Below are 13,683 nucleotides of genomic sequence, written 5' to 3'. Positions count from 1 at the left end.
CACCAGAGTCCCTGTTGATTCACATCAAAATTATTATTGTTGAAAGTGGTGGTGACCCTTAATATAAAATGTTCTAATGGGAAAACCCAGAGACCTCAGGCCTCTGAATTTGGCTTTGCCCCAGACCAGTGGTACGACTGCTCCACCTCTGCTTCTGTGTCTAGAAAAGCAGGGTGGTATCCAGAGGTGTCTGCCCTGCTGTGACCCACAGGGTCGTGGCAAGGGCAAAATGAGATAATGGAGAGAGAGCACTTTGGAAGCAGTGCTCTCGAGCGCAAGGGGCTGCTGGTGGTGGTTTTGTTGGATTGTTGTTGCACGAGCAGAATGTTGAGGAGAGTTCTGCGAACATGGTCTTAGCCACCAGTGGGTTTCCTGGGGTGAGGGACTGGTGGGTGGGGCTGGCTGAGTCTGCAGAGGAAGAGGCAGGGCCGCCCAGCATGCAGGCAGTGCTCCCAGACACACGTCCTCCGCTCTTGTCCCCAGCACTCTGCCCCCCCAGGGGCCTGGCCCTCCTTTGATGCATTTCCCTGGGTCAGAGTGTGTTTTGTTTATCTGAGGAGCAGAGAGCCTGTTTTCCTCCGCACAGAACCCCAGAGGAGCCTGGCTGCTTCGTTCCAGTATGAACCTGGCAGACCTGGGGGGATCAAAGGCGCCCAGCCAGAATCTCTGTTTGAAGTACCCCCGCGGGTTACTTCTGCAGCCCCTGCCCTCCAAGGAAATGCACTTCAGAGAGGCTGTGTGTGGATAGCAGCTGGGATCTTCAAAGACTCTCCCAAGGACCCTTAGCTCCCCACCCCAGTTAGAGAGCCTCAGAAGTGGTGCTCTGATGGGCCTGGTGGGGAGGTCTGAGTGTGCTCAGCTCCCTAGAAACCTCCCTGACAGAGGCCAGTCTGTGACATCCGGCCAGGCAGGCATTTCCCTGGGGTCTGTGCCTGTACCCCTAGCATTTGATGTGCCTCAGCCAGGCTTGGGGGCCAGAGGCCCCGGCTGCAGGAAGAGTTGCTACGGTCTCTGCACTGGAGTTCCTCCTCGTTATTTGTGGTTGGTGTCCACGCATCACATAAACAGAACGGGGCCCTCTGAGGTTCCAGGCAGAGGCACACAGTCAATTCCCAAAGGTACACCACACAGTCCCTGAAGTGTTTCCACAGTCTTTCACCTGTGGGGCTCTGGAAGGAGGTAGAGGTGACGACATACACCTTTCTGATGGCTCGGGGCTCCCAGGTGAGATGACGGGCCGGTGACTTAGTTCCACAGAACATCCTTGCCAGACGGTGGCTTTTCAGCAGGGCGATGAGGTGGGAAGGACACAGGGTGGACTTAAAGGCGGGCACAGCTGGGTTTGAATCCCATTTCTGCCATTGATACTTCTTAGCTGTGAGATACTAATTTCTCAAAGCTTCCAGGTCCTTTTCTGTAAGACAAAGGATAACAACAGGCCCTGCCTCATATGAAGTGAGATGATGTGTGTGAAGCACCTGGCCAGAGCCCCTTGCTACTCAAGGTGTGGTCCGTGGACCAGCAGCATCACCTGGGAGCTTGTTAGAGAAGCAGACTCTCAGGCCACACCCACTAACTTGAATCTTCATTTTAGCAATGTATCCAAGTAATTGATATGCACATTACATTTTGAGAAGCATTGCTGTAGACAAACTGGATTGAGTTGCATTCTGTTATGAATGGGCACCTTGAACAGCCTTGGCAAGGAGACTTTATGAATTGTTGGCTCATTAAATAAGTGAACAGACACTTGAGTGTGCTTACTGCATTTTCTACAGGCTAGTGTTCTGCAGTCCTGGCACTTTTCTGAACGTGGGCCGTATTTCACTATTAGAACAGTGGTTATCCTGTCCAGCTTTGCAGGAAGACACTGAGGAAAAGGGACACCACAGCACATCATGCCTTCCTTTTCCCCAGCCAGCCCGCCCTCTTCCTGCCCCAGCCTCTCTGCTCTTGGGGCAGGCGGGGAGGGAGAAGAGGGCTGAGTGGTCCTCCCCAGGAGCCCAGCTGGCTTCCTGCTTCTTGGAGGGCATGGCTCTCCACTGCAAGGATCTCTTTGGGGAATATTGAACACAACTCCGTGTTGCCCAGACCAGGAAGCATGTTTGTTTTGACCTGAGGCCTGTGGGAGACCATCTGTTACCAAGATTGGGATGGAGCTGGGGGCTGTTAGACAGAGCAGCAGCCGATGGGACTGTGTCTAGGAGCAGGGAAGCCTTCAGGTTTTCTTAAGCGCACAGCCACTGCTCAGGACTAGCCCTCCTGGGCTGAATTAGGTAAAGCAAGCATCATCTCTGGAAGACCTTGCAGGAATGCCCCCACCCCTCGACACTCTGCACGGAAGGTACCTCTTCTCCATTCTTCCATGGCACCCTGAGAATAATAGTATCCTGTCATCTGTCATGTTATATTATCGATATAACCAGTTGACTTGACAACGCCTCCCCGACCCCAGACTTGGTTTTTTGGTTTTGTTCTTAAAGAATGGCCTTGAGGAAAGCTGTTCTTCTGCCCTCAGGGTTGCTCCTGGGGAAGGAGCATCACGAGCACGCGTCCACCCCCGTGCTGCCTACGCCCCTTGCCGCGGCGCTGTCCCCCGCGGGCCCTGCCACCCCGGCCAGCAGCGCCCACGCGAAGACGGGCAGCAAGGACAGCAGCACGCAGACGGACAAGAGCGCCGAGCTCTTCTGGCCCAGCGTGGCCTCCCTGCCCACGCGCGGCCGGCTGAGCGGGACCCCGTCCAACAGCCCCGTCCTGAAGCACCCAGCGGCCAAGGGGACGGCAGAGAAACTGGGTACGAGGGTCCCTCCTCCTCTGACGCTGGGGATCCTCAGGGCTCCCTGGCCTGAGCGGGGAAGGCTTTCGTTGAGCTGGGGAGGGAGCAGGGCTGCCAGTCAGCTCTCACTTTATAGGTTATATTCATACTTTATGGTTACGGTTACACGAATGCACTGAGGCTCTGCATGCCCTTTATTATTCTGGAATTAAAATGTGTGTAGAGACTCCTGACGTACTACCATTTAAAGGAGTCCGCAACTTGCATCGGTTGTCCTTTTGGTGTATGCTTTGTACCCAGCCCTTCCCCAGAAGGTGTGCAAAACAGACCCTCCAGGGGGTGTTAGGGAATTAGTTCCCCCCGCCCCCCCCCCCCGTACGTTTGGGAGCTGGTTCCAGGCACCAGGTCCATCAAGAGCATCAGGTACAAAGACTTTGCCTTCACGGTGTTTACTCGTCAAGGATTCGGGGTCAGAAGCATGTCCTGATTGAAGCAGAAGGTAGATTGAAAGGAAGTGAACTGGCCCAGTACTCAGGCCAGTTCTAAGGCGTTGCTTTCAAATATTTAAGAGAAGACAACTTGGGAGGAGTTTTGCGATGAGTCCAGAAGTGTCCACGGAAAGAATAGACTTGGCTTTGGACTGTTGATAGTTGTGGGGTGAGGGTCTCTCTCAGGAATTCGTTGGAGGAGGTGGGGGCTACTGCAGCATAAATGAATTGTCTCCTCCAAGGGGGTTCCCCGTGTTCATCCTCCAGAATAGACTAGTAAACACAATGTTATCAATTTTTGGAGATTTAATTCTTGGGATGCCCTTTTGCAGGGAGGGCAGGGAACATGTGAGAAGGAACTGGCTCGTGGTGTGCACTTGATAGTTTAGAGGAGAGGAGGAGAGTGGGGGTGAGGGCTCCGCAGAAAGTCCTGATGCCCCCTGCATCCACTCAGACCTCTCCTGTCACGTCCTGGTTCTGTTCTTTGTGTCCCAGGGCCAGTCATTTAGCTTTGGTCCACCGTGGCCTGGGCTCTGTGGCCTTACCTGCATGCACCAGTGGTGAGGGGTGGTACTTGAGATGGTCCCATTTTAGAGAGAGCTGGGAAGGCCCATGCTCCTCCTGTGGAACGGGCTGCTGATGTGTCCCTTCTGTTTGGCAGAGAATTCTCCTGGCCACGGGAAGTCACCTGACCACAAAGGTCGCGTCAGCGGCTTGCTCCACAAGCCCGAGTTCCCTGACGGGGAGATGATGGAAGTTCTCATCTAACACCGGCATCCCTGTTGAATTTCACAACAGAACACTGACAAACAAGGAACGTGGCAAAGAGAAAGAAAGGTTGTGGATGGGAAATCAGGAATGATTTGAGCTGACAAAGATTTCAGACTAATGAGAATGCTTTTTGTAAATGTTAAAAAAACAAAAACAGAAAACAAAAAACGGGAGACCTACATGACTGAAGAGGAAGAGGATGCCGTGGATTTTTACTGCATATGGTGGGAAAGAGAAGATGCATGTAGGTTTGGAAACAAAGAAGAAATAGGAGATGGAATTTTTTCATTGTACAGAAAATGTATCTCTTGGGGAGTCTGTGTACACCTATTCTCTGGTTATAAACAGATAAACCTGAGCATGGATCTTCCTTGGAATATGCCCATTCTCCTTGCCTCTTAGCTTGTTTTGTTTAAGAAGAACCTCCTAGAAACCTCGGAGAGTTTTGTCTTGACAGAATGTGACATCACCTGTGCCCTCCGTGGGGTGTCCTGTGAATGCATGTGGGTGTGGCAGGGAGCAGAAATGTCCAGGGTGATGGGGAATTTAAAAGGCCATCTTCACCACATTATCTGCTGAGTTTGTATTTTCAGGAGGTTGCAGGACTTCTTAGCTTCCCTGGATTGAGCAGTATTTTCTAAATAGGATGGGAGATTTCTGGTCCTGGTGCTCACCCTCCCTCAATTCTCTGAGTTCATCTTTATGTCTGCTTCATACTCTTTCATTTTGCCCTTTTTTCCTTCATTTTTTTCCTTTTGTAACAAGCCATGGCAGAACGCCTTCGGTCTGGGGTTTATCAGAGCAGTAACGGAGCGGTCATCATTCATAGTGACCAGTGGGACAAAGCCGTATGGTGGCTTCTTGGCTGTTTCCTCCACCTTTGAGGAGTTGGGCTGCAGCGGTTGACCTCATTCTGACCGTGAACTAGGTAAGCTGTGACGAGGTGGAAGATCCATGAGCACTGTGACGTCCTGCAGTAAGCTCACAGCCCCGGTTTTTCTCTCTCTCATGTCAGCTCTTGCGTGGAGTTTCATATCTCCACCTCATTGCTCTGTTGAGGTAGGACTTTCAGGACAGCACTCCAGGAAACGAGTGACACTTGACTTGGTGGCATCCAGAATCTCCCCAGGCACCTTGTTCCGCTCTCTACTGTCTGTGGCCACTGCTCTGCCCTCCCCTCGCATCCCTCTGGGCGTTGTTGGTGAGCAAGCCGACTCCGTGACTGTCAGCGTGTGTGTGTCAGCATGTCCGTTCTGCCCCACAGGGAATTTGCTTTGTAACCTAACAGGCCAGTATCAATACAGTGTAGCCAGGTTTTTCAAGGTTTCAGCTGGGAGCAACTCGTCCGAAGTAAGATGGAAACACCAGGTCAAAGAGCCAGGAGTGAATGAAGTCATGGGCCTCATCCCTGTGCCTTAAGTTTTCCCACCTGACTCCTCAGATGTCGGCTTTCTTTACAAATCTAGAAAGTGCTGAATCAGAAGAGAGAAGGTAGTCAGGCCATCAGATGCTCTTGCAGGGTGTTGATAGTTTTCTCCCTCCAGGGCAGCTGGAACTGTGTTCTCCCAGGTCCCTTTCCTCTTTTCTTCCCTTTACTTAAGGGAAGAAAAGAAAAAAGCCCAAACTCTGAGGCTTTTTCACGTCCCACCCAAATGAAGCCCTGAAGACAGCATCACTTAGGAAATTTTGCTTAGGTAGCTCATTTTAGGGTTGGTCTTTGGACTGTAATCTGGGGGAAGCCTCCCCAGATCGAGGTGTGGAAGGATGACAGAGGTGTGGGCTGGAGAGGAAGAGGTGGGGAAGGAGGGGGGCTTCGGAGCTACCTAGTGGTCAGAGTAAGCAGAACCGATGCTACTCAAGCCCTGCTCTGTGGGGGGCACTGTGCGGCACGCCTGTTGCCTCCTGCAGTCCACATTAAGCATCAGTGAGGACGGTGCAGCCTGGGAAACCAGAGCAGCTCTGAGGGGCCGAGCAGCCCTGGGTGTGAGGAGGGAGCAGCGAGGCCTCGTGGCTGGTGTGGGGGCAGGGCGAGTAGGACATGGGGCGGGGATGGGGCAGAGGAATCCCCATCTCAATTCCCCATCACTTTTTACAGGTGATGAGGCTCAGTTGATGGCAGCTGACTCTCGTAAGGACCTTTTGACCCCTGATTAATGTGGGGGATGGAAAGAAAACATCTAGAAATAAGAGGGCCCATTACCTCTGCCAGCCCCCACCATCCGTGTCTGGGCTACCCCAAATGTGGGCTGTGTCCCCGAGAAATGGGTGAGAGTGACAGCCACAGCCCAGTTGCCTGCAAAGTTTCATCTCTGTGCCCCGACACATCTTGTTGGCAGCTCAGGCACGAGGCTCATTCGCTTTCCTTGGTCCCCCGAGTTGCCAGGCGTGTTAATTGTGAGAATGCAAGCACAGACGTCACCATTTTTCAGTTGTGCTGTAGTCTCTGAATCTTTTTTTTCTTCTAACCTGCTAAGGCTCCTCCATAAGAAAAGAGACCTACAGTCTTGAAATACCTTCTTTTATGGGCCCCGACACTCTTCATCTTCATAGCTTTCTCAAACCCTTGCTTGCATTTAGGAGAAATGCAGATACTGACCTCCCATTGTGAGTTCTGGCAGTTGACAATATGTGATCTCATTGGATTTTCAGAAAATAATCCCAGCTCCATTTTTTTAGTGAGAACTGTATGCAGGCACTGGGGTAAGTCCCTTTTAATGAGTCCTCAGACCCAGTGGGAGCAAGGGTGAGTTTATCATCCTTATTTCACAGAGGAGGAAACTGGGGCTCAGGGAGGTCAAGTCCCTTCCCAGGAGAGGCTGGGGTCTGAACCGAGGCTCTGAGGAGCCGTGCCTTCGACAGGCTGGACTGCCTCTAACTTGGGGATGATAATAAGCATCTTTCAGTGCCACATCTTGACCCTCCCTGTCCCCTGCAGGTGATGTGTGCACTCGTAGGCACACGCGTGCACACACACACAGAGTGAGAGAGCTCCCCACTGCCCCAGGAGCTAAGAAATTGGAGTAAAGACCAGAACTGCTGCAAGTGCCCATAAACACAGGTATGGGGGAGGCTGTGTGTTCTGTTATAAGCAGGGCCACGACGTCTGGTCCAGAGGCTGGGCCTTCTCCGGAGCTTCCCAGTGCTGTCTGACTCTGAACTCACAGGCCCTGTCTCAGGGGGAAGGGAGAAGGCCTTGGCCTTGTGTGACTCTGCTTTGGTGTGTCATCTGGCAGTTTCTGCGTGCTGTCCGGGGTATTGTATGGAGCAAGAGGTGTTGCTGCCTTCTGGCACTAATTTCAGAGTGTGTGCAGAACCTTTCCTTCGCATTTTCTTCTTAGCTTTTCTTCTGCTTCCCAGAGGTTGGAAGCCAGCCACAGTGTCGCACTCAGTCCACTGGAGCAGGCGTGCAGGACAGGGCTGCTGCATCCCTCCCGGCTTGGGTTGGAGGGCAGAGAATGGGGGCACTTCTCTCGTCTTCATTTTGCAGACCTTGCTCTTTGGAACCTACATGTGCATTTGACTACATAGGACTTGGGTTGAATATCGAGACTGTTGCTCCCAGTGGGTTGTGAACTTGGAAGAGAGAGTTCATTGGTTCTGTTGCTCGGAGGGGAGCCGTTGGGATGCCCCTTGCGGAGAAGCCAGCCATCGCTGCTCCTCTCTCCCAGGTTTGTCCTCAGCCACCTGTGTCCTCGTGATGCTGAGTGCTTACCATTACAGGTGGCTCCTGCTTCCTTGTCCTTAGCTAATGGCAAGAGAAATCCTCCCTCTAGCAGCCTGAGTCCCAGAGAGTGATGTAAACACAGATGTCAGGTGAGGCAGGGTTCCAGGAGGTAGTGGAGAATACATGGGGGGTTGCAAGGTTTTGAGGCAGGGAGCTTACGCTTAGGCTGCTGGCTGCTGAGCAAAAAGAGGTGTCTTTTCCAGAACAAAGTCCCACTGCGTGTGTGCACTGGTTGCAGTAGGGCATGCGCCTCTGTGCCCCCAGTAACCTCACACTCCTCCTAAGCCCGGGAGGACCTTGGCTGTCGTATGAGGCAGCTGGACAGAGCATGTCCAGCCCACAGTTGCCTACTTCTCATCCCCAAGCCTGACAGCCACGGCGTACGCTTTATGTTGGTTTTCTCTTCTTTTTTCTTGCTAATTAATCAGTGGGTTTACAGTGTCTTCATTCAGCATGAGGATTATTTAATGGGTTTGCCGCTGATGTGTGGCTCCGTGGGAGACGGGCAGGGTAACTAAGAACTTACCAGCAGCTGATCAGCTGGGAGCATGGAAAGGTCAGCATTCCCGTACATGGATTTCTTCCTGAACTATCAATAATAATCAATGTTTTTCTCTCCCATTTAAGTAGTGTCCCCTTCTCTCGTTGGTCATTTAATGCTGTATAAAGACGTGTGTATGTCAGTGCATACGTATGAGGTGTGACTGGAAGGTTGTGTGTCGAGTTTCTTTTCTTAACATCCAGAAGATCCAAGTGTTTCGTCTCACCCCACGATGCTGGAAAGGTGACCCTTTGCGAGACTCTGTGCAGATTGGTGCCATGCTGTCCAAGTAGAAACATTGTGTAAACGCTTCTGTTAGAATGGATTTGGGGGCCTGGCACGTTCCTCTGGTGATCCTGAGAGATGCAAAATCATCATCCTTTGAGGACGGGTTTAAGTTGGAAATAATCCCAAGTCATTTACTCAGTTGGATAAATAAAGATGGGTGATTAAGGTAAGTCACATCCTTTTAGTTTCTTTTTTTTTTTTTTTAAATCCCTAAGATGTTCCTGGGGATGAGTCTTTGGACCCTCAGATCCTTTCAGAGCAACCACTTCAAAGGAGGACTGTAATCGTAGTACGTGTAACTTCCAGTGGGTTCATTTTTAAAAACCTGCACTCTTGCTGTGCCGTGTGTGTGTTCACGTCTCTGCGTACACGGGTGGGAGCTCACCCTCATTGGTATCAACCTCCAGTAGGAATTCTGTAAAACCTTGTTAGACTTAAGTGCATGTTATTGTCATGTTAGGCCAAAACTGAGGTGTCTCTTTGTCATGAAACTTTGCTTCTTCACAGAATTAAAATATTGTTTTCAATATAATGAAGTACATATACAGCATTTTCTTGTATCAGCTCCCGACATTTTGGTGCCCAGTGGTGTGTTTACATGTGGTTTGCCTAGAATTCTGTTCACATAGAGACACTTGTAAGTATTTATTACAAAACGGAGTGTAAGCAAATTGATCCACAGTGGTTTTCTTTGAATTAAGGTGTTTTCCCCTTTTGTGGAGGGGGAGGGGAGCCTCCTCCTCGAGGCGCGTGCGGAATCTGGGACATTCTGTGCGGCAGGGCAGGCCGTGCACCCACCTTAGCCAAAGCTCCGACGGCCCGGGTGCCACCACACCCCCCCGCCTGCTGTGTGTGCCGTCGCCCTGCCTGGCGGCGTGTGCTGTGTTCTCTCCAGCAGACTCTGATGTAACATTCTGGCATCTTCGTATTGCTGGTCTGTATTGAAGGGGGGGTGAGGGGTACAGAGCTGCACGGCCGAAGGGATCTGTATAGAGTGGGGAAATCCAAGAAGACAGCGTGTCGCCCACAGCAGATATTGATACTGTTGGTGAGCCAAAGATTTTCCTATTCTTCGCTGCTTAAACTTGTGCCTTAATATTGTATATAATAAATGGATAAAACAGCTCTTTCCCTCACGCTTGCTCTTTTCTTTCCCAAGGAACTTATATACCCAGGTGCTCAATAAAAGTTGATTGAATTTCATTTCATTTTACTGCTGGAGGCAGCCTGACTTGCTGTTTTGCTTCCAGAGGCATCCATCCTGTCTCTCCCCGCCCCCCCCCCCGCCCCGCCCCCGGCCCTTGTGGGCCTCCTGCTTTTGGTGCCGAGGAGGAAATGAGTCATCCAGACCACTGGAGCTTGCCAGCCACTCACAACCCGCCCCTCCAGACAAATATGGAAAGAGGAAACGCAGGGACGTGCGGCTGGGAAAGAGTGGCCACTTTGATCACATCTGAGTGTCCTCTTTGGGCATTCCTGGGTTCGGGGCCTGCCAGTGACCACTGTCACTCAGGAAATAACCCAAGTAGCCTGGGCCCTGAGTTTGGGCTGGAGTCAGACGTGTCTCTGCGCCCCATGGTGGACGTGGCAGATGTCACTGCCTTGTTAGTGTCTTGGGGTCACAGGAAATGGGGGGCTTCGGTAGAAAGAAGTCACACGGTAAAGTGGTGAAATTCAGGTGGGAGCCTCAGTGGCTGAAGCAGGACAACGGGATACATTCCATGAGAGTCCTTGAGTAAAGGGCCCTCCCAAGGGAATGGTGAGCTGGGAAGACCGCTGGGGAGGACAAGGTGCTCTCTGTTTGTTCTCTAGTTGTGCCTCTGAGCAGAAGCCTCTCTTGCCCACCCCTGGCCCAAGCATGGGAAGAGTTTCCCAAAGGTGAGCATGGGAAGAGTGCGGGATGTCCCTCTCGTCCCCCAGTGATGGCCGGTGTGGTCTGCGTGCATCACCACCTTCAGTCCTCATAGCAACCTGCTCATCCCCAATTTAAAGACAAGGAAACTGAGGCTCGAACAACCTTGGGCGAATAACTTGCAAAAGATGGCAGGATTTGAACCCAGATCTACCTGACCAGGAGCCCGTGCACTTGCAGTGAAAGGTGGGTAGGGGCTGGGAGCTTGAATTCTGACCTGTACTGCCTTCTACCCAAAGGAATTCTTCTCTGCAGGGCCCCCAGATCCCTGCACGCGTGCAGGTGTGACTTGTGAGGGCACACTCGGCAGCTCCCCAGCCTCCAGGTCCCGGGACTACGGGAAGACAGCTGGAGGACCCGCATGCCTTAGGGCTCAGATGAGGACCCTTCCGAGCTGGCATCTACCTCTGCCATCTCCCTGCCCTGACCCGGTGCTTGCTGCTCGTGTGAGGTGCCCCCGAGCTCTGGCCTCTGGCCTGGATCCCAGGCTGGGGCCTCTGCACTGCAGGGAATAGTAGCGATGCCTTTTAGATTGCTTGGACTCAACGTAATCAGGAATCAGGTCCCAAATGAGACATAAATCAAGAGCTCTGAAATTACTTTCTTAAAATATACAAAGTTCGGTGATGAAATAAAAGGAGCTTTCTGTCTTTAAAGAATGTTGCCGTTTTCTTGTTTCTGTCGCCCTTTTATCAGGCACGGCCGTGTCGCCCATGTGCTTCCTTTACCTGCCCTGTTCCTGGCAGGCAGACATCTTCTCTTAGTCAGTCTGTCTCCCTCAAAACTCTCCCCTTATGGAGCCCAGAAGGAGATCCTTTCCGTGTGGTGTGGATTTCTACCAAGTTCCTGATGTGAAAGCAGAGTACAAGGCTCCCAGACTCTGTAACTGGGTAATTTGGAGTAAAATAATGTGAATCTTAGTGCTAGTCTTGGAAACATACTGCAGAACTTTACATCCTGATTGGTTTCAGCCCTCTGACTCTTTGAGAGAGGGGGGACCTGACATTCACTGAGTTGGCTTTGGAACATTGCTTCTCCCTAACAGTCTCCGAGGTAGGCGAGTGCATCTTCACCCCTGAGTTTCAGATGAGGAAACAGGCTCACGAGAAGTGCACTGCGTGCCGGGTTGCGTGTTCAGCCCAGGCTGCTCATTTAACTGCCCGTCCTTCTCTCCTGCACTGCATCATGGCCTTTGACTGTAGTGGATTTCATTTTTAATGATTTGTTGGCGTGTTTTTGATAGTTCTAGAGACAATTGATAGGCAGCTGGCTAGTTGAAAAAACCATTTCTGAGGCTCTTTTCGGGAATGTATTTCCAGCAGAAAGCCTGTGTGGACAGACAGGCTGAATCCAAGACTCTGGTCTCTTTGTAAGATAAGGACTTAATGTAGAGCAGCTGGACTGTGTATTGATGCAGATATACCTTGGGGGGCAGCACGAGGGAGAAGGGCCCCAAGGTAGACGTGGTCGCAGGGCCTGCTCTCGGGCTGGGGTCCTATTCTTGTTTTCCCTCAGGCACATCCTGTGCCCCCAGAATTTGTGGTCCAGAGATGCTGAGTGTAAAACAGAAGTGCCTTTGTTTTTCGGTCAAGTGCAGTCCTGGGTTGTCCCTGATGGACATCTCTGTGTGGGTGTCCCCAGACCTGGTCCAGACCTGGTGCCTTCCCTTCCACCTTCCTTGCTCTGCTGGCTGTCCCATCCTCTCCATCACCTCTGCTGGGAACCCAAGTCATCTGGGCTCCTCCCTCCTGCTGTTCCTGGCTACTCACTCCACCTTCCCATGTTGTTTCTCTCCTTTCATCCTCTCCATCCTCACAGCCTAAGCTCAAGACCTCATCTCTCACTTGGACAATTTCAGGAGCCTCCCGCATCCCACTTCATCCTACTCCATCCTTGACACGGACACCAGAGAAATGGGTAGTAACTGACATTTATTTATTATCACGATGTAACCCACGCTCCTGTGAACCACTCCTACCTTAGGACATTGAATTCTTATGGTCACTCTGAGGCTGGCACTGTTATTAGATCCCCATTTTACTGGAGGAGAAACTAAGAGTCAGAGAACTTGTCTCTTGCCCAAAATCCTAGAGCTTGTGAGTGGCAGGGCTGGGATCCAAACCCTGGCAGACTGGCTCTAGAGACTCCAGGCCTGGAGTCTGAAGTCTACACTGTTCCCTTCAAGCTGTCTAAAGTTTGATCACATCACCCCTTCTAGGGGAACAACCACAAAATTATTAGTTCCCAGTAGCCTTCAGAATAATGTTCAAATTGCTGATAAAGCATTTATGCTCCATAACCCCACCTCGGCCCAGGCCCTAGGCTGGTTTCCCGCCACTTCCCTCCCACCCCTGCCCTCAAGTCACCCTGCAACCCCCTCTTGTGCCTGAAATCTGCCCTGTGCACTTCCATCCCAGCCTTTGGCTCGGAGTCACTCTCTGTGTCTGTCCAAGTCCTATTCGAACTTTAAAGTAGAGCTCCAATGTCTCTTCCCTCAGGGAGGAGCTCCAGACCACAAGGGTCAAAATACATCAGCACTCTTCCGTTATTAGCTGAGCCACCTCGAGAAAGTTGCTGAACTTCTCGGAACGTCTCACCTGTAAGATGACATGGGGGTTGTACTGTGACTGTTTCTCCACTAATGTGAATCGGGCGCTAGTGTATTTCATGACACTCCATCGAGGCTTGAGCACATATTGATGGAATGAGTCAACCCTGAGGATTTCATGGGAGAAGGGTTGGAATGTGCTTGCACACAGAAGTCCCTCCCCACAGGACAGCTCTGAGCATCATGGCATCTCTCCCAGCCTCAGGCTGTCTCCTATTACAGTGAGCCTTGTACCAGAGTGTCTGTCATCAGCTCTTCTATCTGGGGTAGGAACCCTGTCCTGTACCCAGAGTAGATGTTCATTAAAATTTGAGCTGAATGTGAAGTCCCCCAAAGCTGCCGCTTGCATGTGTTTAGCAACTGTTTTCAGGGAAACCGGCAGAAGAAACTAGAGTAAAATCAAATTTAAAAACGATGCAAGTAATGCATGTTTGTTATAAAAACGATCCCATGAGATGAAAGTGTACAAAATAGAAGCCACTCCCCCCTCTAAATCCCTGTAAGTCACCACTGCGAACAGTTGTATGCAACCAAACAGGTAGGTATACAGATATGTGTGAATGAATATTAATTTT

The 13,683-nt window shown here is 51.3% G+C and overlaps 1 protein-coding gene across 12 annotated transcripts in view; it reads left to right on the top strand.

Annotated features, from left to right (window-relative positions):
• AMOTL1 (angiomotin like 1) overlaps positions 1-9,108 on the top strand; it is a 159,022-nt gene extending 149,914 nt beyond the window's left edge. For all 12 annotated transcript variants that reach the window (XM_057747804.1, XM_057747802.1, XM_057747801.1 and 9 more), the window contains 2 exons: positions 2,519-2,794; positions 3,926-9,108. In XM_057747804.1, coding sequence (XP_057603787.1) covers positions 2,519-2,794; positions 3,926-4,032 — 383 coding nt within the window. In that variant the 3' untranslated portion in view covers positions 4,033-9,108. The remainder of the gene's footprint in view (positions 1-2,518; positions 2,795-3,925) is intronic.
• The last annotated feature ends 4,575 nt before the right edge of the window (positions 9,109-13,683 follow it).

This window comes from Hippopotamus amphibius, chromosome 9 (assembly GCF_030028045.1).
Source record: "Hippopotamus amphibius kiboko isolate mHipAmp2 chromosome 9, mHipAmp2.hap2, whole genome shotgun sequence".
Taxonomy (NCBI): domain Eukaryota; kingdom Metazoa; phylum Chordata; class Mammalia; order Artiodactyla; family Hippopotamidae; genus Hippopotamus; species Hippopotamus amphibius.
Note: the sequence above shows the minus strand (reverse complement) of the source record. Positions and strands in the feature narration are given on the sequence as shown.